General features: G+C 38.3%; 1 protein-coding gene across 1 annotated transcript in view; it reads left to right on the top strand.

Annotated features, from left to right (window-relative positions):
* LOC145663169 (uncharacterized) overlaps nt 1–16,325 on the top strand; it is a 41,305-nt gene extending 24,980 nt beyond the window's left edge. The window contains exon 3 of the mRNA XM_081729498.1: nt 14,756–16,325. Within this exon, the coding sequence (XP_081585624.1) occupies nt 14,756–15,330 (575 nt within the window). The 3' untranslated portion in view covers nt 15,331–16,325. The remainder of the gene's footprint in view (nt 1–14,755) is intronic.
* The last annotated feature ends 8,910 nt before the right edge of the window (nt 16,326–25,235 follow it).

Here is a 25,235-nt window from a genome sequence, read left to right as displayed (position 1 = left end):
AAACATGAAGGGGTGACCTATTAGACTCAGTGGTAGAGCGTTCAGCTCTGGTTCATAAGGGCCCCTGGTTCGATCGCAGCTCACGCCAAGTAGGATTTGTGTTGGACAAACATCGTGTTCCTGGGTTTTCTCGGGATTCTTCCGTTTCCTCCCACTTTATTGATTCCACCATTGCATTGATTTCTCGTCATCATCGTCTCCTTTAGCCTAGCCGGTATATTCGTGGGACGTAAAACTGAAATATTTCATTTCATTTTTTATCAGAAACATGAAGTACCTCCACAATGATAATCCAGAAAATTATAAATATTTAACCGAAACCCGGGTTAATAGTGGGGAACGTCTTTCATAAAGACGCAGGACATAGAAACTCAAACTCTAAAATCAAATTAATATAATTTATTTCAATTGAAATGCCAGCAAATAGCAGGACTCCGCTTCGAATATTGTGATGGAACTGTTTTGTAAGGAACCGGTACTGTGATTTGTAACAGAAAATGCTGGTATAACGTGATGGGATTCCTGTTGACCATTTTTTCCGTTTTTCTTTTCTTTCTCTCTTCGTTTCTTTCACCGTTCAAGTGTTAAGTGACCGAAAGTGAGAGAGAGAGAGAGAGCGAACGAACGAAATTGGAAGGAATGGCTGAGATCACCTTCTAGAGTGCAAGGTCACCCGTCGAGAACCTCAATAGATACATTTTTTTTTTTTTCATCTTTTCTATAGATTTCAAGACTTTTGCAATATTATATTAGACCAGCAGTCAGAAAGGGCAAAGAATTCGTACTCTGTAAATTTTGCGTCCAAATATAAATTTTGTGTTCGTCTCAGAAACAGGCGCGCATCTAGAAATTTTCACTGGGAAGGGTCCAATGCTACAAACCCCTATGTGTATGTAGTATTGAACGGATATTCTGCACCCGAAAAGACGATAGGTAGTTTTAAAATACTTCCATCTATATTTAAAAAAAAAAGTGATAGAAGTAGATTGTTTTTACAAGAGAAAAAGTACAGATGAAGTGAAAGATCAAATTTTCATGCTACATCAATCATTTCCCTGTTAAACAAGTAGGCCTATAGTTTGAATATAGTTGCTCTCGGGCAATCACCCAGGTAAATTCTACGTCGTCCAACGTTTCGAGAACAATATTGTCGATTTTCGAAACATTGTACGGCGTAGAATTCATCTGGCTGGTTGCCTGAGAACAGCTATATTCATAACTACACATGGAAAGCTTCATTTCTTATTTCAAAATGAAATGAAATCTTTAAGAGTCTTCATCCCGGCGAAATTAAAATACCGCTAATTTTACAGTAATTATGTGATATCTTCAAATAGATAAAAGATAATTGAAATATGGAACAAGAGCGCTCTAGACAATATTATTTTGCGTGAGATACCGTTATCACAAGTCATCTAGTGGCTTTATGTTTTCAGCTGTTTAGAAACGCGATAATAAATGCCGATTTTCAAAATGGCTCGAAATCGAAAGCAGATAAGTGAGTCGTGATAACGGTTTCTCATGTAAAATAATATTGTCTAGGGCGCTTTTGTTCCACATTTCGATTATCTTTTATCTATTTGAAAATATCACATAATTACTATAAAATTAGCGGTATTTTAATTTCGCCGGGATGAAGACTCTTAAGTGTTACATCCCATGGTTATGCTGACTAGGCTAAAGGAGACGGTGATGATGAGAAATGAAAGAAATGGTGAAATGAAGAAAGTGAGAGGAAACGGGAGAACCCCGAGGAAACCGACGCACATGGTGTTTGTCCAACACAAAGTTCACTTGGCGCGAGTTGGGATTGAACCAAGGACCCCCCATGCACCAGAGGTAAACGCTCTACCACTAAACCACCGCAACTTCTTATTTCAAATATAGTTTTAATGAGAAAGTGTACAAATGTATGTTGAGTTAGAAAGTTTTCGGAGGGAGGTCCGGACCTCATGTACCCCCCCCCCCCTCTTTGTGGGTGTGCCCCTGCTCAGAAGGTATCCAGTTTAGGTCAGAGACGAATGTCCTTTCAGATTCAATGGAATATATAGGCTTTAACTAACAGACGGTGACCAAAGGCGGATAATTGTCATATTGTTAGTTTGAAGGTCTGGCTCGGTAAATTAAGTTTAACGTTACGTTTTGAAATCGAGGCTATATTGCAGCTTAACGTGGAATTAGAACCACAGGAGCTTCCATCAGGAATGGAAGTCGGGTCTTTCAAGCTTTGGCTGGTTTGGGCAGTGGTAATTTCAGAATATCTACCTGGGCGTGAGGGACTTTCAAACCATGGAGGTGGAAAATAGTAGGCAGTACCAGAAAAGAAATGGAACTCATATTGACCACGATCCGAGATGCGGTCTCGGGGTGGGATTTCGGTCCGGACCCCTCCGCCCCCCCCAAAAAAAACTTAACTAACTCAACATATAATAATGTGTACACTTTCTGAATAAAACTATACTTGCGTGACAAGGGAGATGATTGATATACCATGAAAATTTCATCTTACACTTCATCTGTACTCTTTCTCTTTAAAATCAATCTACAGGTAGTTCTATCAATGTTTCTGAAAATATATGTGGAAGTATTTTAGAAATACTTATTTTCTTTTCGGGTGTTAAATAATATCCGTTCAATGCTACATTAGTCTTGTAGTATTAGAGCCCCGTCCCCAAAGCTTGGACCCCTGTCAACAAAACTTTCTGGGTACGCACCTGACCTATGCTGTGCAGTACTCGTAACTAAAGTAGAACCTGAACTAATAAGCTCCCAGATAAAGAAATTATCTTAAAATAATAAGTACTAGCATGTTTTTTAAAATGTGCTTTGAATTCTATGTACGTAGCTCAAGTGTGCCTTTACATTAATATTTTAGAATCAAATAAACTAACCCCTTTCTTCAAAATATGTACTTCAAACACTCATTTCAGGAAAACGAGGAGGCACGGTGGTTCAGTGGTAGGGTGCTTACCTCTGGTGCCTGGGATTCCTGACTCGATCCCCGGCCTACTACGTTTGAGTCCGCGGGATTTCTCGGTGTACTCCCGTTTCCTCCCACTTTTCATTCTACCAATTCTTCCATCATCATTCACTTGCTTAAATCATTGTCTTCCTTAGCCTAAAAGGCAAAATCGTGGGACGTTAAACTCAAATTTCCTCAGGAAAATGAATAGAGAAAATAATATCTTCAGAAAGGAAGACTCGTTCATCTAAACCATATTATACAAAGCGAAGTGCAAACCAAGTAAGCCCAAAGTAAAGGAATTACTGATTGACGTAAGCATTCATGAACTGACTGTAATTAGAACTGGAAATACAGGTATTTTCGGTCTATCCAATCCCCCTCCCTATCCAATCACTCGTTTGGCAAAAACCAGTAAAAAGATTTTTACGTGACCCGTGATTTAGAGTGCATTCAACCGATCAGAACAAGTTATATAGAGCTGAGGCTGAGTGATGCATTGCTAATTTTTGATGTATTTTTATTAGTTAATTCAGACGAACGTCATATATTTATTTATACGAAACACAGTACAAAATAATAATAATAAAAAAATACTAAGTGGATGAATTATCCTTCACTCGTGATGTACGCTAAACACCTTTCGTCAACTATAGTAAATCAGTTCTCGGTCATAACTTCAGAGAAGCAGGATCTCATGTGTTTATTAAAAACACGAGTAGGAAGATCTTGTAAAATTGTTATTTCGTGTTCTGACAATTTTCTCGTAGTAACTGGGCTAACGGTGATTCAGAGACTATATGCAGTAACGAGTCACAAGTTTGAATCCTGGTTGTTGGTTTTATGGTATCGTGCTTTTTCCTCCTCGTAGCGTTTTCCTTCCAATTCCGTGGCTTTTGCCCCATATAAGCAATGCCGTCGTGGCTTTTCCCTCACAAAAAACTGTCTTACTCGGAGGGTGGTTCGCGCCAAGTGGACTTTGTGGTGGACAAATGCCCTGTGCATGGGTCTTCTCAAGGTTCTCCCGTTTCCTCCCACTTCCTTCATTCCGCCATTTCACCCATTTCTCATCATCAACGTCTCCTTTAGCCTACGCGGCATAAGCATGGGACGTAAAACTGAAAAATTACATTTCATTTTTTGTTCTACTCGATCATGGTTGAGTGAAATAAGATTAGGAATTAGATTTCTGGGCTTTCGCCATCTTTGGCCCATCACACATATGAGGGATAACGTTCCTCAGCAATCACTTGCCTAGGGAATTGGACGGGAAGAAAGAAATTGGCATGGGACTATTTTATTAGATACCATCCCAGCATTTGCCTGGTGCGAATGAGTAAAACCCAGGAAAAATCCTCACTTAGGGTGGCTGCCCTGAAAAAGCTGTTAACATCTTTTCGACCCAATGGTGTTGACATATTAACTAAAACATTGTTAATAATAAATAAATAAGATTTGCAGATTCAGAAGACAGCAATTAAAAGGCCTAATCACTGCTAAATTAAAATACCGCTAATTTTACAGTAATTATGTGATATCTTCAAATAGATGAAAGATAATTGAAAAGTGGAACAAGAGAGCCCTAGACAATATCATTTTACATGAGAAACCGTTATTATGATCACTTATCTGGTTTCGATTTCCAGCCAGAAAATCGGCATTTATTTTAGCGTTTATAAATGGCTGTAAACGGAAAGCTGCAACGGTGACTCAGGATAACGATACCTCATCCAAAATTATATTGTCTAGCGCTCTTTTGTTCCACTTTTCGATTATCTTTTATCTATTTAAAGATATCACATAATTATTGTAAAATTAGTGGTATTTTAATTCCGCCGTGATGAGGCCTCTTAAGTTATTTGCATTTGTTGTTTCCTTTTTCTTTGTTTTCTTGTTCATTAGTTCTATACAGTTAAAAAAAAAAAATCATCCAGGATATGCAATGCCGTATAACTTCCGTATACATGTTGAGTACGGTAATTGTTTAACATTTTCCAACTCTGCAGGAAGAGTTTTGCTTTGGAGGCGACGCAGTATTTCCTGCCTTGACACTAAATAAATTATTTGATATAAAAAAGAAAAAAGTCAGCGATCATGGTCTATGATCTGGTTCAACTAGTGCGCTAAGGGAAATTTTATTGCTGCAGGTCACAACATTTAAAAAGTCTTGATATATCTTCTTAACGTGCATTTCGAGTACGTGATCATGTTACATTAATTACGCATGTATTCCTTTTAGTGCATACTGAGGTCTACACGATCCTCCTATATTAGTGCATGCAATATTGGTTTCTTTTTTAACGTATGTTTATAATACATTGCTTAATTGACCAGTACCACGCACAATGTTCCTTTCAGGTATACTTTTGCAGGGAGGATTGTCCATCTCCCCGGAGATGGCTTTCCGTCCCCTTTCCTGTGGAACTAAGATAAATAAAGTGCGATTACATATCACTCTTCTACAAGGCACATCTTTCAGGACGTAATACCAAAAGAACGATTGTCTATCTATATATACGAGGAAGGATCGACTAAGGTTACACGGTCGATATTTCTGGAATCGTCTGTTAGAGAGGAATAAGGAGTGTATGGTACGGTAATTTTAATACATGAAGTTGGCAACTGTGCAGAATTTCAGCTACCCGCCACGTACGGCGCTAGTTGTAGGTAAACACAAAATGGCGACTCGCTCTCAAAACACGACCCGCTCGGGAGAGTAATACTCCCTGAAGTACGTTTTTTCGCGCGCTACTCTAGCCAGCTGTTTTACGCGCTATCCTAGTCAGTTGTTTTAAGTTGGTCACAAAATCTATATCATTTAGTACAAGGGGAACAGAACGAGCCTTATATCATGGACTACAAGGGCAATAAAACGAGCCCTGCGGGGCTTCTAACCCGTTCCTACTACTACTACTACTACTACTTATCTGCACAAAAGTAAGTAAATCACATTTTTGAGTATTATTTTCGTATTATTTTAATTTAAAAAGTGTTATAAAAATGTAAAAAAAAATGTTTAAAAAAACTTTCCTCGGGCCGGGTTTGAACTCACGCCAAAAGAGATTTTCGTTATTAGCATATAGCGCTAGCCCACTCGGCCACGAGGACCGGCAACGACAGTTGTCTGAATTCTGCTATTTGAATGCAACGTGGCAAGACATAAATAACGCCAACCAATCAGAACTGTGTTTTCCGTTCCTACTTCCGGGAGCATTACTCTCCTGAGCTAGTCCTTTCAAAACTGGTCTCGCGAAGAAGTCCGCTCTGTTATTCTATTTCTGTGGGCGAAACATGTAACCGCGGCTGAAATTCACCGGCAGCTGGTAGAGATTTACGGAGAGACTGTAATGCCTAGTCAGCATCTCGCAGAATGGTGTCAAAAATTTGCAGCTTGTAGAGAAAAATGTCACCGATGAGGAGTGCAGTGGCGACCCATCACGGCATGACCAGATTTGAACACAGCTCCCTTGGAGGAGCTGATTAAGGAGAACGGGAGGCTCACTTTCACCTGTTCCCGCACTTGAAGGAGCACCAGGTGAAATACTTCGTGACAACGTGGCTGATCACACAAGGACAGGATTTTTACCAGGAAGAAACCTTCAAACTCATCCCATGATGCGACAAGTGCCTCCAACCGATATGAAGACTATGTCGAAAAATAACCTAATGCATGTACTATCTGTGTTGGCTGTACTGGTTGTATGAAATGATATATACATGTTTCACTGCAGGCTTAGTAACCTTACTTTTTGATCACTCTTCGTATATATCCCATTACTATCCCTCCGCAGGGAAATCCTTGAAATTTTAACTCATAACTGTGGTTCGGATTCTACTTTAAACTGTAGGTCCACGTCTCATATAGCCTCGGTGTTAAGAGAGACACTTAACTCCAATTCAAGTAATAACCCAGTGCAGACCCCTGACATTTTGATTTTTTTTTTACACTGAGCATTTATTTTTTTAAAGAAAGTATGCCCACTTGTTAAGGTTATTTATATGTCCCCGTCACCATTTTTCAAGTTTTTCACAATGTTGGAAAACGAAAAAGTGTTTTTAGTTTAACGCCCCACTCTTATGCCCTTTAGGCTAAGGGAGACGGATGATTAGGGCAAGTGAATGATAATGCAAGAATTGGTGGAATGATAATATGGGAGGAAAGGGGAGTACCCCGAGAAAACTCCCGGACACGATATTGTCTATCACAAACTTACTTGGCCAGAGATCGAATCAGGGATTCCATGCACCAGAGATAAGCGCTCTACCGTTCAGCCACCGTGCTTCCCTTTTCAAAAAATGAGGTCCTCAGTTCGACCTATATGTATGTATCGATGTTCTCAATTAAATCGAGAACGTTGTTCGTATTTCGATATGGTTTTCACCAGCGCACGCAAATACGCAACTAGTTGTTGCCCAGAGCAAGAACTCTCCTTAGCACTCCCTGACCAACCAAACCAAAACGCTCCCCCAAATATTTGAAATTTTGCGCCCTCCCAATCCGTCGCCTTGGGCATAAGCCCCGTTTACCCCTAGTTACGTCACTGTTTTTCACAAATCGAATGAGCTATTCTCAAGGAAGGTTCTTGCTTATAAAATATTTGAAAATTTTTCTGCAACGCGCGATGAAAATATCCTAAATTTGCGGTAACCAGAAAATCAAAAAAGTAGCATGGGTTGCATACAACTAAGGGGCAAGAACAATCTTAACCCAGCTTTTTCCAAATGGTTTAACACTAGTGATGGATGTTTACGTAATTGGTGATGTCATCGTGACAGCTTACATGCCTTTCATTGATCAACTTTTACCAGAATACCATCCACTTTTTCTGTGATTGGTCGCCCACTGCGAGGAGCATCTTGGCTATATCGAAAGTGGAAAAATTAAACAAACTGAAAAGAAAAATAACCGACTTCAAAAAACGCACTGAAAAATAAAAAATAAAAAAACCTTAGTTTGGAAAACAAAAATGAGTGGTGATTAGCTAAGCGAAGTTCCTGAAGATTGTGACTAAGCGGTTACCAGACGCGCCTTTGATATAGGAAATCCGGAATCAATTCCCAGCAGGAGGTCATGTGGTTCAGATCCCACGTTAAGTTGTAGAACCACGTCTCATATAGTCTTCCTGCTGAAAGGGACACTAAACTAAAAATAATCATCAATCAACAATTAGGAATATGTGTATTTGTAATTATTTATTTACTTAATGGAAGCACAGCTAGAAAAGCCATATTCAAGTGCACACTGAACAAGGATAAGCAAATTAAAAAGGAAAGGAGAGAGAAGATAAATGTATGCTTTAATTGGTACTTCAGTGGGGACGTCAGCGAGTTGAAGTGTCCTTGTTACGAGAAAATAACTGTAGAAAAACAGTGAAAATATACGTAGAAAATAGTGTTAATTTCAGTGTACGATGGCTCAGTGTTAAAGCTTTCACCTCTAGTGTCTGGGGTCCCTGGCTCGATCCCAGCTTGCTCCAAGTAGACTTTGTGGTGGACTAACACGATGTTTAGGCGTTTTCTCGGAGTTCACCAGTTTCCTCCCACTTTCTTCATTCCACCATTTCATTCATTTCTCATCATCACCGTTTCCTTTAGCCTAGCCGGCATAATCGTGGGACGTAAAACTCAAAGATTTTCATTTGTTAGTATACGTCCTGAATGAACGTTTCAGGCCATTTACTCTAACGTGACTAGGTGTGGCCACTAAGCCAGTATATCAGGGGTAGAATGGCCAGCTTCTTTCTCCATGGTTCAACAGCATGTGGCAAACAGTAGACTAAGAGATGCAGATGAGCTTTCAAATCATACATCCGAAGGAGAAGCTCAGAACACGTATTAAGGTCTAGGAGTCAAGTAATTTCCATTATTAAAAATCGGAGGCAATTTCATCAAATTGAAGCAATAACTTGTATCAAAATAAATAAGCAAATCTTTAAGTAAAACAAGGAACTTAAATATTTCAGAATTTTGACTTTGAAAATGTATTTTTTTTTTCCTCAAAACTGATACAGGTATTCAGATATTGTGCATAGCTACTCGGGTTGAACACTATTGTCTTCCAAGCATAAAACAACCAGTATGTGTATTTTATAGCACGTATAAACACAGAGTACAGATGTGTGTTTACATTTTATGCTGGTGCCCTACGGCGACTACAGAGAGAGAGAGGAGAGAAAGAGGCAGATGTGTGAAGGTGTGTGTGTGATTGCTTGGTATCAACTTTTGGTTTGGTGAGCAGCGGCTGAGCGTGGCAGGGAGGGGGCAGAAGCCCAGCTGTTGCTTGAAACGGGTCAAGGATTTGGTTTGGTTTCGTTTCGATTGGTTTGGCTGTGAGACAGCTGCTCATATTCCAACTTCTCCTCACATTTTGTTTTTAATTGTACACGCAGATGTAAAAGTACGTACTCGAAAAGGAAACATTCAATTTAAAAGAAAGAAAAATATATTTAAAAAATAAATTGATTTTACGGGCTGTAGCTAACCAATTCGACAATATAAATTATGTTGTTGTTTAATTTTAACAATTACAGTGAAATCTGTTTATATTAGCCACTGTCGGTTCCATCTAGTGTTGTTCACGAGAGATTTGAGTTTGTTTCGTCTCGAAATTATGTAAAAATGTTGCCTCGTCTCGAAAAGTGTATATACCTATTTCTATTGGGAGAGCAATATTTTCAGTCTCGTCACACACAAAAAATCTATCTCGCCATATACTGTGGGCATTATTAGTTCCATTGGAATGTAGCCAGTTTAGACAGATGACCAACTCAGAAGTGGACTTAGTTCCATTCAAAAATGGCCAATTCAGGGTGGACTTAGTTTCATTGAAAAGTGCCCAACTCAAGCTGAACTTAGTATCACTGAAAAGTAGCCAACTTACCCGGATGGCCAATTCAGGCGTGGACTTATTTCCATTGAAAAACAGCCAACTCAGGGTGGATTTAGTATAATTGAAAAATGGCCAATCTATACACACGGCCAACTCAGTGGTACACTTAGTTTCATTGAAAAGTGACCAACTTATACGGATGGACAACTCGGCGTGCATTTAGTTCCATTGAAAAGTGCCTAACTCAGGGTGGACTAAGTACCATTGAAAAGTGGCCAACACAGAGGTGGTCTTAGTATCATTGAAAAGTGGCCAACTCAGGCTTGAACTTAGTTTAGTGAAAAGAGGCCAACTCAGGGTGGATTTAGTACCATTGAAAAGTGGCCAACTTACACATATGGTCAACTCAGGGTTGGACTTAGTTCCATTGAAAAGTGACCAACTTAAACAGACGACCAACTCCAGGTAGACTTAATTTCATTGAAAAGTGGCCAACTACTCAGGAGTGGACTTAGTTTCATTGAAAAGTGTCCAACTCAAGGTGGACATAGTAACATTGAAACGTTGCGAAGTCAGAGTGAATTTAGAACCATTGAAAAGTTGCAAACTTACATACACACACGACCAACTCGGGGTGGACTTAGTTCCATTGAAAAATGACCAAGTCAGGGTTGGACCTACTTTCATTGAAAAGTTGCAAACTTCCATACACAGCCACTCAGAGGTGGACTTAGTCGATAAAAGCTTTCCGAGAATCAAGACGAGACGAGAATACAGAAGCTGCGAGACGAGACAAAATGTTATTCATCTCGTCTTGTCTTGCTGACAAGACTAGCTCTAATATGTCACTATCATTATTGCAATATTTTTTTAAAATAAAACTTTTTCCCTTGCTTTTTGTATTTGTGTGTAGGTGAATAAGTCCTTTTTTTTCTCGTAGGATAAATCTGGTAACCTTAAAGTACAGTAAGCATGAGTAACATCCGTTTCAGCTGCTTATTTACTCGGTTAATTATTTGACTTTCGCCAAAGAAAGAAGTAAAAAGATTCCGTTTAAAAGCCAAACAAACAAATCACAGTTTGTAACAAATATGTAGGATTTCGTGCTTTTTACAGCAGGGAACCAGCAACGAGCATTTGTTCATTTTCAGCGGCAACTTACGAAGGGTCTCGCATCTACAAGAATGTGGAAAGCGAACGTAACATGCGGGTCGAAGGAAGAAAAACACACACACAAACAAGGTGTTGTTGAAAACCAACACACACCTGCTCATACAATTTATTTATTTATTTATTATTTTTTTCTTTACCTACTTTCTCCCGTTAATCTGATAAAAATTGTTTAAGAAACTTAAAAACTATTATGGTCAACATGATTAATTACTATTCCTGCTTAGTTATAAAACAAAGAACAATCATGTCAAACAAATTAAATTTTCTGTATTTTATGTTTCTGTTTCGCACCATAACATTAACGTCCTATAAAAATAACCAAAATATTCTGTCGTTTTTTTCACCCACCACCTTCGAACATCGATATGTCACCTAAGACATACCTGGAAGATCAAAAATAGTCCCCATTAGCATCGACGACCTTCTGCCAACGTTCTGGAAGGCCATGGATTCCATCGCTGTAGAACTTGATGGGCTGTGAAGCAAAGAAGATACCAAGCGCAATGTGCTACTCTACTAGGGATTTGAACTGGCGTCATCGAATGTGATTGTCCAATGAATGGAACAGGTGATAATCGGACGGTGCAATGTCCGGGGAGTATGGCGAGTGCAATAGTATTTCCGATCCAAGGTGTAGAATTGTGTCCAGAGTCATCCTATTCACGTCTTGCTTAGCGTTGTGCTCTTTGCGATTCAGAAGTTTTGAGTTTTTCTTGAATAGGGCTCAACTTCTGATAGTATACAATTGCATTGATACTCTGGTCAGCTGATAACAGTTCCCGATGCACGATGCTGTGAGCAGTCCACCAAACACACAGGAGGACCTTCTTCTGGTGGTTTCGGCTGTTTTGGAACCGGTTCATGGGATGCCAACCAATGATGACGGCGCCGTGGAGCTTCGTACATCACTTCTCATCACATGTCAACATCCTGTCCAGAAATGACTCCTGCCTCAGATAAGACAGCAAAGAAACACAAGTGTCTGCTCGTGTTGCCTTCTGGCCCGGAGTCAAATCAAGTGGGACCCGTCGACCCAATTTGAGGTGCTTCTCCACTTGATGGAGATGCTTCCGAATGGTTTCTCCACTCACACTGAATTGTAGTCCCAGTTCCTCACATGTCTGGCCACTGTTCGCCTCATTTTGTACACGTGGTGCGTCTTCGAGTGTTTCGTGACCTTCCTTAAACTTGTTAAACCACTGCTGCACTGTCCGCGCAGTCACAACTTCACTAAAGGCCTGGCATATCTTCGCCCCATTGCAGCAGCGTTTGACCCCAGTCTGAACCCGTACAGCATACACACGCTTATTACGCTCTGTGAAAGTCCCATGTTCATTCTGTCCTTACGCAAGTTCACGGTGTACCTGAACTGCCACAACCAGGTAGTATGTTGGATATACCCAGACCAACAACTGATTTTCGCCTTATCTTCATTCACATTCAACTGACGGTGTGAAGGGCAATGGAACACAGATCTCCACAAAAAGCGATAGAACTGTCTTGGTTACCTTTATAAATTCATCCATTTATATTTTGTTACGCAGCATAACTGTAACGTCCAACTTCCGTCATAATATTTTCACTAAACTTACAGAGGTGACTGACAAAAAATAAATAAATAAGTGTCGTTACATTGCTGTAATTTTACGATCAAGCGTAAATTACGAAGATTATGCAGAGATACACTTTACGGTTAGATACGTATATAAACATCCTTTCTCGTAATATGATTACTTTGTTATTGGGAAACAAATTGATAAATCTGTTTAATTACCATAAAAGCTACGTCACTTTCTGGAGATTGAAAATGAGAGTGATTTGGTTCGGAGGAAATGCGTTTTACTACGTAACAATGTAGATCGAAGAAAAAAGATCACTCGATCTTCATTTCTTATGGAAAAAAAGAAAGGAAAGAAAACTGAAATGCATTATCAATTTTTTTTACTGAGAAAGTGGAAACTTCATCTGTTGCGTGTGCTATGGATCAAAACAGTTTCTTGACCACGAGCACACGTTCGAGACACGAATATCACGCCTCTAAATCACGTTTGTCTAAATGATACGTTACGAGAGGGAAAATTCTATAATCAATGCGTCTCCATGCTCATTATTTTTTTTCTTTCCTCTGTAAAATGAAATGAAGGTAAAGAAAACTAAAGAAAAGAACCTTCGTCTGTGTACTCAGCGAAATCATGGTGCACTGCAGGATTTTTTTACCTCTTAGTATTTTCTGATGGAAATAATTTTCAATTAATAATGAGTAATAAAGGACGTGATTCCTTGACACTGTAGGACAGTGGTGGGCAAACCACGGCCGTAGGACAAACGGGACCCCTAAAGTTTTTTTGTTTTTTTTTTTTCATTTTTCTTTGTCCCTAAATTGTCCATCGATGTTGTAAGAAGTCAAAGTGTCTTATAGGGTTGTATACTACACGAAACTAAAGATGAGGCTGTCTCAGCTCAGCAAGATGTCCTGAAAGTGGTGTTTCGTCTTGGAAAATTTACCGATTTCTATTGCAAAAGCTACGTCTCATCTCATCTCGCGTCCAACACTAGTGTCTTATGCTGTACGGGCAGGGTTACCCATGAAATGAGACGAAACGGGAACGAAACGCGAATTAAGACACCTATCTTTACGAGAGGAGACAGTATTGACTGTTGTGTCGTATTCAACTCTAAGGTGAAATAACAAATGACGTGTGCTAAAGTCATAATCGCAAAGTTTTTGTATATGTTGTACCCCTTATACTAATTCTCTGTCTGATATTAATCCTTTTCCTAATACTAATTCTCTGCCTAATCGTAATCCTCTAACTAATAATAATCCTCTCCCTAATGCTAATCCTTTCCCTAATAATAATCTCCCCTCGTACTAATCCTTTGTCTAGTACTAATCCTGTGCCTAATACTAATACTGTGCCTAATCGTATTCTTCCTAATATTAATCCTCTGTCTAATACTAATCCTCTCCCTAATGCTACTCTTCCCCCGTACTAATCCTCTCCCTAATACTAATCATCTGCCTAACTCTCTACTAATACTCATACTAGTTTTCTCCCCCGTACTGTTTTGCCTACTACTAATTCTCTCGCTAATACTAATCCTCTTCCTAATAATAATCTTCTCCCCATACTAATCCTTTGCCCAGTACTAATCTTCTCCCTAATATTAATCCTCTGCCTAATACTAATCCTATCCATAATATAATTCCTCCCTAATATTAATCGTCTGCCTAATACTAATCCTCTCTCTAATACTGGTACTTTCCCTAATACTAATCTTTCCCGTACTAATCCTTTGCCTAGTACTAATCATCTGCCTAATACTAATCTTCTCCCTAATACCAATCCTCTATCTAATTCTAATTCTCTTCCTAGTACTAATCCTATGGTTTAAACTAATCCTCTGCCTAGTACTAATCCTCTCTCTAATACTAATCTTCTCGATGGGCTACAGTAATAACGGAAAAAACATTCCTTATATTCCTTGTATTCCTTATATTACATTCTGTTGCATAGACGTCATTTTGGAAACCAGGCTTGTGATGTCGTCTGTCGCAACGAGCATAGATTACGAATATGACAAATTTAACTTCCGAATGTATATTTTTTAAGCACAAATGTATTGCATTAATTGCTTTCGACAGATTTCACTTTTAAACCTGATAAATCATTTATAATCACCCTGTATTGCACTCTAATCCTATTGTAGAATTTATATGTTTTGTTACACAATGCTCATACATAAAAAAAATATTCTTTTTACAAGAAAATTTATTTTTCTATTCCCAGATGTCGCTGAACGACTGACGAGTCTTCTGGGAAGGTGTCCAGCGACAATGTCAGGTGATGACGACGAAAGTGACCTATCATTCGACGAAGACGACGACGAAGATGATGATGAAGATGATGCCTTTAGTAACAGTGCAGAACATGAAGGTGAATCCGCGCACGAGACTGGTGACTCTCATAACGAAGACAGTGGTATTTCGTTAACAGGGGGTCAATGGGAAAGTGAACTCAACATGCACGACCGTAGTCTTATTTTGGCGGGTTACAATAATTGTATGGACGAAGCTATTCGGTTTCTCGTGGAGGAAGAACAGTATTCTTCGGAACACCCTGTTGTACAGGGGCTGAAACAGCATCTTATCTCACAACAAGAACGATTAGAAATTGAACGGTTGTTAGAAACAGCCAGAGCAATGAACGATCAGTGCCAATATTCTATGTTTCTGGAACCAATGATAACGTTATCAGCAGGAACGACACCGCAAACAAGCTCACCAGATGTCTCTAGTGTGCTCAGTGTTGTCAGTTCGTTACTGAACAATACTAGTGATTCTTCTCGTAATAACCCATTATAGTCACTGTAAAATAGGCTGTTTTCTGTTGTTCAAAAGACTTGTACGCTAACGTTCCTCTATTATTGTTTTTTTTTCACTGTCTAGAATGCATTATTTTAAAATGCATCAAATGTATTGAAAATATTTTGTAAAAAAAAAACAAAAGAAAAATGTGAGATAGAAAAAAAAGATTGCTCAAAAGTGTATGTATGTAGTATGTATGTGTGTGCGTGTGTGTGTGTGTGTGTACATAGCTGAATTTTTACCGGTAAACTGATGTACTTTATAACGAGACCTTATTTTCATAATTCTGTACTGTGATAAAGATCTTGAAAAATGATTTTTATGAGTTCGTTGACTTGGACAGCGCGCAACTCAATAGGGTTACAAAATAAGTCCGGTTTCAGTTGCAGTTCAGACAATGTAACAACAACCGTTGCATACATATTGTCGTTTTGCATCATTCATCAGACTATCGTTTACATATAATTATTGATTTTGTAAGAAAACAAAACAAAAATAAAAGTTTTTGCTCCCTTGTACACGTCATGATTTATAGTGTTCTATTAACCAATAAACAGTTAAGTCTCATTTTTTTTTTAATATTGTAAAACTAAACAGGTATTATTTCGTTGAATAACAAGTAATTTTAATGAAAAAATATTTTTCACATTTTATTTTAATTTGATATATTTGACACACGAGCACGACAATGGATTGCCAGGACTTTTTTTTTTTTTTAACTGATTTGTGAATACTGCAACGTAGTTGCATTCATTATTCCGAAAGCAAAATGGCATACAACCTGTTCAGTATCTTTTTTTTTCTTCCATGTTTCTTCGTAGTTCATGTGCAGCCTACGTATATGCAAGTTAAACAGGAAATTGTAATCACGAAAACAGTTCGTGTATACATCAAGATACTATTAAAAAAGGAAATATTAATCAGGGATATAGATATATTTCATTACGGTTTCTAATTAAAAATTTACATATTTAGGAAGCCATTTTTTTTTTTTAGAAATAATGTAACTATTTTTCAAGTTCAAATTAGTTAAAAGTAAACATAAAATCTTTTTCATGTATTGGTGAGTGTAAACAGTGCGATAAATAATTCATAACAGTTAACTAATCTTGTGTAACTATAAAAAAAAAAAGTTTTCAAATTACGATATTTTTTTTATTTTTTTCTACTGCATTTGTTACACCAAGTACATAAAACTTATTTCTATCATCCAACTTTGTAAATAATAATTCTGAAAGATGTATGGAGTAAATTACTGTAAACATTTAAGGTATGATTTTATTAGTTTCACATGGCAACAGTGCGCTCCTCAATATTTTGTGTCAATATTAGCTACTGTTTGGTAAATTCAAAGTTTAAAGTTCAAAGTTTCTTTATCTGTTTCAAAATAACAAAATAAAGGTGTATTCTATATTTGTATTACACATTAGGTAACTTACTAATATAAAATAATTTTGCTAAGAATTATTGTTTTCCTCTTAGTAAACAGTTATATTGAAAATTCTTCAGTAAATCTTGCAATAATAATAAAAAAAATCATCATGTTTGTTTATTTTTATAACTGACAGGCAGTATCGAACTGGTCACGTTAGCTACTTGGCAATCGCCAAGGGCCCAACACTCGAGGAGCCCCACAAGGATCACGAGGCACAGAACCTGTATGCCTTGGTCGAATTTTAGCGATCGCAAACGCTTTCTTGAGTCTTACTACCAAAAAGGTTGCGGAAGGCTAAGTTCGTCTTTCCGAAAGAAGTCTTCTCGGGTCCCCTTTACTCAGATTAGTACGGCCCCGTGAGCTAGTAACACTTCGTACTTAGAAAGGCCCCCTATAATCCGTAAAGGCACCTTGCGCTTATCATTTTGTCACTTATCATGTTTTCCAACTGACATGTTATATATATATATATATATATATATATATATATATATATATATATATATATATATATATATATATATATATATATATATATATATATATATATATATATATATATGGGAGGTACTTTAAGAACCAGCGCCATGGGCCCTCAACTTGGCCAGCGCGACACTGCTGACAGGTTCCAGTGAAATTTAAAAAAATGAATCATTTAGCACAAAATAGTTTTCCCTACAGAACAAAATAATTCCCCTAACATATACATCGAAATACTATTTTTGACGTGATGTTATTTGGTTATATATTTCAAAATGTTCATATAGAACTATGATCACTCAAGATACACACACATGGTACTATAGAAGTTATTCTGATTGACAGGGAGCTAGTAGGTAGCATTAGAATTTAAATTGCCATTTCATTTTGAGATACGTATATTTTTCCTACTGAGTTCCTTAATGTTTGAAGCATAAGCAAAATGAAAATTTTCATAATATTGGAATCTACAAATACTAAAAAAAAAGAAGAAAAAGAAAAAAATGCTGTAGAACTTTCTTAGTTGATTCAATTTTCTTTCTTATTGCTACACTTTGTAGTATTTTAGTGATTTCTAATCTTCCAATGATTAGATATTGTCACCTAATCAAAATTACTTGAGATAATCATATCATAACGTCATTGGTAGTGTTTAGCATTACCAATTTATTACTTTTACCTTAACATTTGTCCGACTGTCACTTTGCTTTATAACGTTAATACTGGCTAGGAGCATACTGAATGGAAAATATCTTTAAATATGATATGCAACGTAATTATATATTGTGATTTGTAAGTAAAATGAAACATTTTCAGTTACTTATCAAATAACTTCTATAACTTTTCAGTGTAATATTGCATATTATTATACTGTCACTGTAGCTATACTATAAAACATTTTGTAACAAAAGATTCAATGTTATTTCAAGCAAAAAAAAAAAGTCTTGTAGGTCTGGAGAACTACATATAGTATAGCCAAAACTGAACTATCAGTTAACTCAGTATGATGTGCTTATTCCGTACAAAATACGAAAACTCGATTTAGAGTCCGTTCAAAAATTTTATGACTTCTGAGCCAAAAACTATTTATTGGCCAAGATCGCAATCTTTTGATCCATTTTTTTTTTTAAATCATTCTTAAAATTCTTGTTTCATTCATATAATCGTAGAGTGTTTGCAATGATTTTAAAACAAAAGTCATCATTGGTTTGTTTTTAATGAATCAAAATGGTTCACTGAACCGAGATGTCAACAGTGTACCGCACCTCAATAATTAACATTAGTACTGGACCAGGGCGTTTGCACCCTAAATTAAATTATGTCAATTGTGGTATGTTTCCTCTTACAGTTAGATTAGACGTGTTGATGGAAAGATGTCAAAGATATCAAAGGTTTATTAAATCAGTTTGGAGAACAATGTTTTACATTGTGAGGCATTCATAACACTCCAACACCAGTACTGCTGGGATAAAGCTAAAATTATTTTTACAATTTCCTTTATCGTGTACAAAGGTCTCATTAATGACAAGCAATCAGTATGTCTGGATTTTGTTTTCAGCTTAATCATGTAAATAAAACATTTGAAGAAAACTATCTGTAAACAAACACAAAAGCACTACATTGCAATCTATTTTGAATTGGTAAACTGATAACATAATAACTAATCTAAACAGAATTTATACCTTTCATCTGTAAAGAATTGTTTGTGAAAATATATTATGTATATAATTCTATATCTTTCGTTTCTACAAATATGTTAGAAAAAATAAATAAAACTTCCTTTCTGTCTATTGAGAATTCAACATGACTAGTAAACTTAACATGTTATTAAGTGTTTGTGTGTGTGTGTGTTTCTGTTTTTCTTTTTTTTTTTTCTTGAAGACACTTGAAATTGTGAAGAATTGTTGCTCAGTTACACATACAGTATATATATACACACAAATATATATATTTGAGTTTGTTACTAACATGTTTTATGTGTGATTTTTTTAAAATAAAAAAATAATCATGCGATTTTTGTACAGTACTTTCAGTTTTCTGATAAAGAAGAGAATGAAAGACAATAAAAAAGTAATTTTTAAAAATTAATTGTTTTTGTTATTTCAAAATTAGTGCTCTGTTTTTCAAAAAATATGAGTTGAGTTACACAAGAGTTACACTAGAATGGAACCAGCGACACGTAACACAAGAGGTGAAAGCTCTGCCACAATGCCCCTTAGTACATGTTAGTGCGAGTTTCTCGCACTTGCGTTCTTTTGCTTATGTTCACAATCACTAGCGTTGCTTGAAACAGTCGTTTTTATGAAATATAAGTTTGCATGGATATCATAAATCTGTACGTAGACTATGAGCAGGTGAAAAAAAAAAAAAAAAAAAACAAGGTGTGCCAAAAGTCAAAAAGATTATAACTGTTAATAACTTTTTTTATTTATCATTAATTTCCATCGATGTTTCACAGATTTAAAGACTAAGGATGGAAGATTGTTTACATTTATACGTGGAAGATGATCTCAGGTAAGTGTCCGCCATTATGGGGCTCACAGATACGAGTCCTGTGCATAGATGTTCATTTTACTTCGACCTCACTCACCCTCGCCCTCGCAGTAGCAGTTGGCCCTCGCCCTCGTTCACCCTCGCCCTCGCGAATGGAATTGTCCATCGCCCTCGCGCGCCCTCACCCTCGCTGTCGAAACTTGTCCTCGCCATCGAAGTTTGTCCTCGCCCTCGCGCACCATCGCCCTCACTGCCGAAACTTGTCCTCGCCCTCGCGCACCCTCGCCCTCTTCGTCGAAGCTTTTCCTCGCCCTCGCGCACCCTTACCCTCGCCATCGAAGTTTGTCCTCGCCCTCGCGCACCCTCGCCCTCTTCGTCGAAGCTTTTCCTCGCCCTTGCGCACCCTCACCCTCGCCATCGAAGCTTGTCCTCGCCCTCGCGGCCAAAACTTGTCCTCGCCCTCGCGCACCCTCACCCTCGCCATCGAAGCTTGTCCTTGCCCTCGCGCACCCTCGCCCTCGCGGTCAAAACTTGTCCTCGCCCTCGCGCTCCCTCGCCCTCGCGTCACTGTGGGCGAGGGAACTTGAGGGTGAGGATGCCCTCGAGAGGGCCACCCTCGCGAGGGTGAACATCTCTGGTCCTGTGTAGCACAGTATTCATACCAGGGGTCAACACTTGTCATCAGAGTGTCTCGTCTGGTATTTCTGCACTGATATTGTGCTTGAGCTGCTGTATTGTTTGTGGATACTCTCAAAGAAAATAATCAAGTGGAGTGAGCTCAGGAGAACTGGAACTCGGGAATTTCGGTTCGCTGAACGGTGCTGAATGTTTTTATGGTTAACCTCGTCCTTTGTCAGTCAGAATCTGAAACAAAAGAAAGGAGAAAAGAATAATTAATCACTAAAGAAATTATCACGAATTGTACACTTAAAGCAATCAAGAATCCAATGCAGTAATGGTGAATGGTGATTGCTACCTACACATAATTGCAATTACTGGCATAAACTGGTTCTCTTGTTCGCCTAACCTCGCTCCGTTTCATTAGGTATTTTTTTTTGGGGGGGGGGGGGGCTCTCTGAAGGACAAAGTGTATGTGAACAAACTACAAAAAATACAGCAGCTGAAGGACAACATTCGTGCACAAATACAGGCAGTCGGACCAGAAATGTTGACTTCTGTCATGAATAATGTGCTACACAGGGTTCGTATCTGTGAGGCCCGTATTGGCAGACACCTACCTGAGATTATATTCCACACACACAAGTATACACAGTCTCCCATCCTTGATCTTGAAGTCTGTGAAATATAAAGTGAAAACTAATCGTAAATAAATATAAAAAAAAAGCTATTCACAGTTATAACCTTTTCTTGATATTTGGCCCATCTTGTACTATTGGGAAAGGTATTGAGAAACTATTTCCACGAAGAAGCGTGATGCTGGAAGTATATCAATATTCTTAATATGCATGAAATAGAATATGTTCGTTTGTTATTATGGTAAGTATATATTTACTGTTACTTATACAGATAATTATACTTTTAATATTGTTTAGGAATAGATTATATAAACTTCATTTATCTGTAATTTATTCGTACGCGTTTAAGAACGACATACCACAACGAAATTATAATTGGTCTAGCGAAGGTTTGTGTGTAACTAATATGATTGCGTCTAATGAAATTCACAGCAGACCAGCTGTAAAAAATGAGGGAGAACGTGAAGGAACGCCGTTACTCCACTTCCAGAAAATATCTATGGAATCCCCTACTTCTTAAAAAAATACAATGGGCAAAGATAGGCACGTGGGACGGCGTGACGTCATGCATCCCCCTACCTTTGTAGTGGCCTGTGCATTAAAAGACCCTCAAAATTTTGTAGAGGGTATCCTGTAAAGAACACAACTTTTGAAATGACCGCCATTTCTGTTCTAGTAAGTTGGCAGCACTGAATGTTACACGATTTCCATCTCTTGTCTCTGTGGTTAGTAGTCATGGAGCACCGGGTAGGAACTGTATGGACTTACGAGAGAGGTTCCCAATCTGGGTGACGTCACGCAACGGTGACGTGAATTGGTCACCCCGATCTTATGTGTTGATACAATGTAATTTCTTCCTGTTGGGTATTTGAAATCTCGTGTGTGGTCCAACAAGCCACAATAACTTCCAGAGTTCAAGGCCGATATTCAAGTAATTTCAAACTAGAAGTCTAAGTGTGCCGAAAAGGTATGGAAAAATTTTCGTCGAAAAAACGAGAGCGTGCCTGCAGAGTCATGGAAGGCATTTGAGTAATGTCATATTTCATACATAATCACAGATAACATATACTGCAAAAATATAATATGTAAGTTGCTTAGATCCCAGCCCCCGCCAAGTGAACTTTGTGGTGGACAAACACGGTGTGTGTGGGTTTCCTCGGGATTCTCCCGTTTCCTCCCACTTTCTTCATTCCACCATTTCACTCATTTCTCATCATCGCCGTCTCCTTTAGCCTAACGGGCATAAGTGTGAGACGTAAAACTCAAAATTTCATTTCATTTCATTTCAAATAGTATTTTGTTCCTTCTAAAGGCTTATTTCATAATTCCTATCCTTGCTTTTATTTCACGTTCACACTTCATATCATTACTTACAATACTACCCAAATATCGAAAACTAGTCATCTGCTCTATTTTCTTTCTTCCTACTTCTATGTTGGACATCAACCCGTTCGTTCCAATCACCATGGCTTTAGTCTTTCTAACATTTATTTTTCATCCCATATTCTTAACAGCCCTTCCTTAAATTTTCTAATAGTTGTCAATTAATCTTCTTCTTTCTCTTCTCTCTCTATCTCTGTGTGTGCGTGTGTGTATGTATATATATATATATATATATATATATATATATATATATATATATATATATATATATATATATATATGTGTGTGTGTGTGTGTGTGTCTGTGTGTGTGTGTCTGTATGTGTGTGTTAATGCTAGGTCCTAGTCTCTACTCTCGCAGCTGTTCATATGTCCAAAAAGTCAGTAAACTTAAGAAGAAAACAAAAAAACTTTTTAAAGACAGTGCAAAGAAGTAGAAGGTTCTAGCGGTTTTGCAACAGACGTTGAAAGAAAGCATTCCTACCCCTGCTACCGCTAAATGAGAACCCTTTTTTGTATCTGTCAACCCTTTGCAACAGATGGCGTTCTGATGCTAGTGTTACGATGAGATTGAACCAGCTTTTCCCAAACATTTTTGAAGTGGGAACTACTTTTACTACTCAGATTCTTGTACGGAGCACCCTACTTGTATTCCCTTTGAAAGCAAATTTATCTTTTATTTGGAGGTGTGTTTTGTTTTGAGCATATACCAGAATATCCATATTTCCAAAATATTATCATATTATTAAAATTTCCTTAATATTTTAATACGGATATAATTTTAAAAATACAAGTTAGTATTTTTTTAAAAATATAAAGGTAACCAAGAAAGTTCTGTCGCTTTTTGTGGAGGTCTGTGTTCAATTGGCCTTCACACCGTGACTTGAATGCGAATGGAGATAAGGCGAAGGTCAGTGGGTATGTCCAACATACTACCTTGTTGCATTTCAGTTATACCGTGAACTTGCGTAAGGATAGAGTGAACATGGGACTCCACAGACCACCATAAAGGGCGCGTATCCTGTACGAGTTCAAACTCGGGTCAAACACCGCTGCAGCGGGGCGGAAGATATGCCAGGTCTTTGGTGAAGGTGTCGTGACTATGTGAACAATACAGCGGTGGTTTAACAAGTTTAAGGATGCCACGAAAGACTTGAAGACGTACCACATGCCGGACGACCAGCACATGTACAAAACAAAGATCTTCAGGCAGCAATTGAGGCGAACAGTGGCCAGACACGCGAGGAACTGAGACTACAATTCAGTGTAAGTGGAGAAACCGTTCGGCAGCATCTCTACATCAACTGGGAAAGCACCTCAAATTGAGTCGACGGATCCCACATGATTTGACTCCGGGCCAGAAGGCAACACGAGCAGACGCCTGTGTTTCTTTGCTGTCTCATCTGACGCAGGACCCATTTCTGGAGAGGGCGTTAACATATGATGAGAAGTGGGTCCTGTACGAAGTTCCACGGCGCCGTCATCATTGGTTAACATCCCATGAACCGGTTCCAAAACAGCCGAAACAAGTACTGCACAAGAAGGTCCTCATGTGTGTTTGATGGACTGCTCGCGGCATCGTGCATTGGGAACTGCTACCAGCTGATGAGAGAATTAATGCTACTGTGTACTGTCAGCAGTTGAGCCGTGTTCAAGAAAAAACTCAAAACGCTGGATCCAGCACTTCTGAATCGCAAAGAGGTCCTCCTGTTACAGGACAACGTTAACCACGTGGCTAGGATGACCCGGGACACCATTCTACGCCTTGGATGGGAAACACTATTGCATGCGCCATACTCCCTGAACATTGCACCACCTGATTATTACTTGTTCAATTTCTTGGGCAATTACCTTAGAGGATACCAGTTCAAATCCCTAGTAGAGGTGCAAAATTCACTTGATACCTTATTCGATTCACGGCTCACGAATAAGGTATACGGCGATGTAATTCATGGCCTTCTAGAAGGTCATCGATGCTGATTGGACAGAACTTTCTTGGTTACCTTTAAATTGAAAGCTATTAATAATACTTTAGTATAATAATACAAAAGATTAAGATCAAGATATCAACAAACTTATTTCACCATTGTGTTTCCTTTTAAATTCTAGCCTAAAATGATGTGCCGCGTGACCATGTTCCCATTTAAAAATCTTGACGTGGATTCAAGATGGCGGCTTTCAAGATGGCCGTCATCTTGATCACTATCGCAATCCGACTTCCCCCTCGGCCTACTATGTTACTACATGGTTGTTGTTCACTATTTTCCACGAACACGGATTTTACAAGGAATGGTAAGGGACTTATGGCCCACCCTGTAGTTTGTGGCACACGATTCACTGGAATTCTATTTTTTCTATCTCTGTAGGACTAATGTTTCAATCTAAGAGCAGACGAGCAGTGGTAGAGCGTTTACCTCTCATGCGTGAGGTCCATAGTTCGATCCCCGACCAACCAAGTTTGGTAGACAACATCGTGTCCGTGGGTTTTGTTAGAGTACTCTCGTTTCCTCCCAGATTCTCATTCCACCAATTATATCATCACCATTCACTTGCCTTAATCATTGTCTTCCTTTGCTTAAAGAGCATAATCATGATACGTTAAAATGAAGGATTTAAATCTCAGAACACCACAAAGGTTGTGATTCGTAGACCAGTGTTTGAAAACCAATCCCATTTAAGACTAATCGATCGTTATTGAGAACTATAGTAAATATTTGTGCAAGCTGGGATCCAGCTCGAGGCAAGTGAAGTTTGTGGTGGACAAACACCGTATTCTTGGGTTTCCTCGGGATTCTCCCGTTACTCCCATTTTGTTCATTTCACCATTTCATTTATTTCTCATCATCACCGTCTTTA

Source organism: Thermobia domestica, chromosome 10 (assembly GCF_964235325.1).
Source record: "Thermobia domestica chromosome 10, izTheDome1.hap1.1, whole genome shotgun sequence".
NCBI classification, from domain to species: Eukaryota; Metazoa; Arthropoda; class Insecta; order Zygentoma; family Lepismatidae; genus Thermobia; species Thermobia domestica.
The sequence above is the reverse complement of the archived record's forward strand: the minus strand, read 5'-3'. Positions and strand labels throughout refer to the sequence as shown.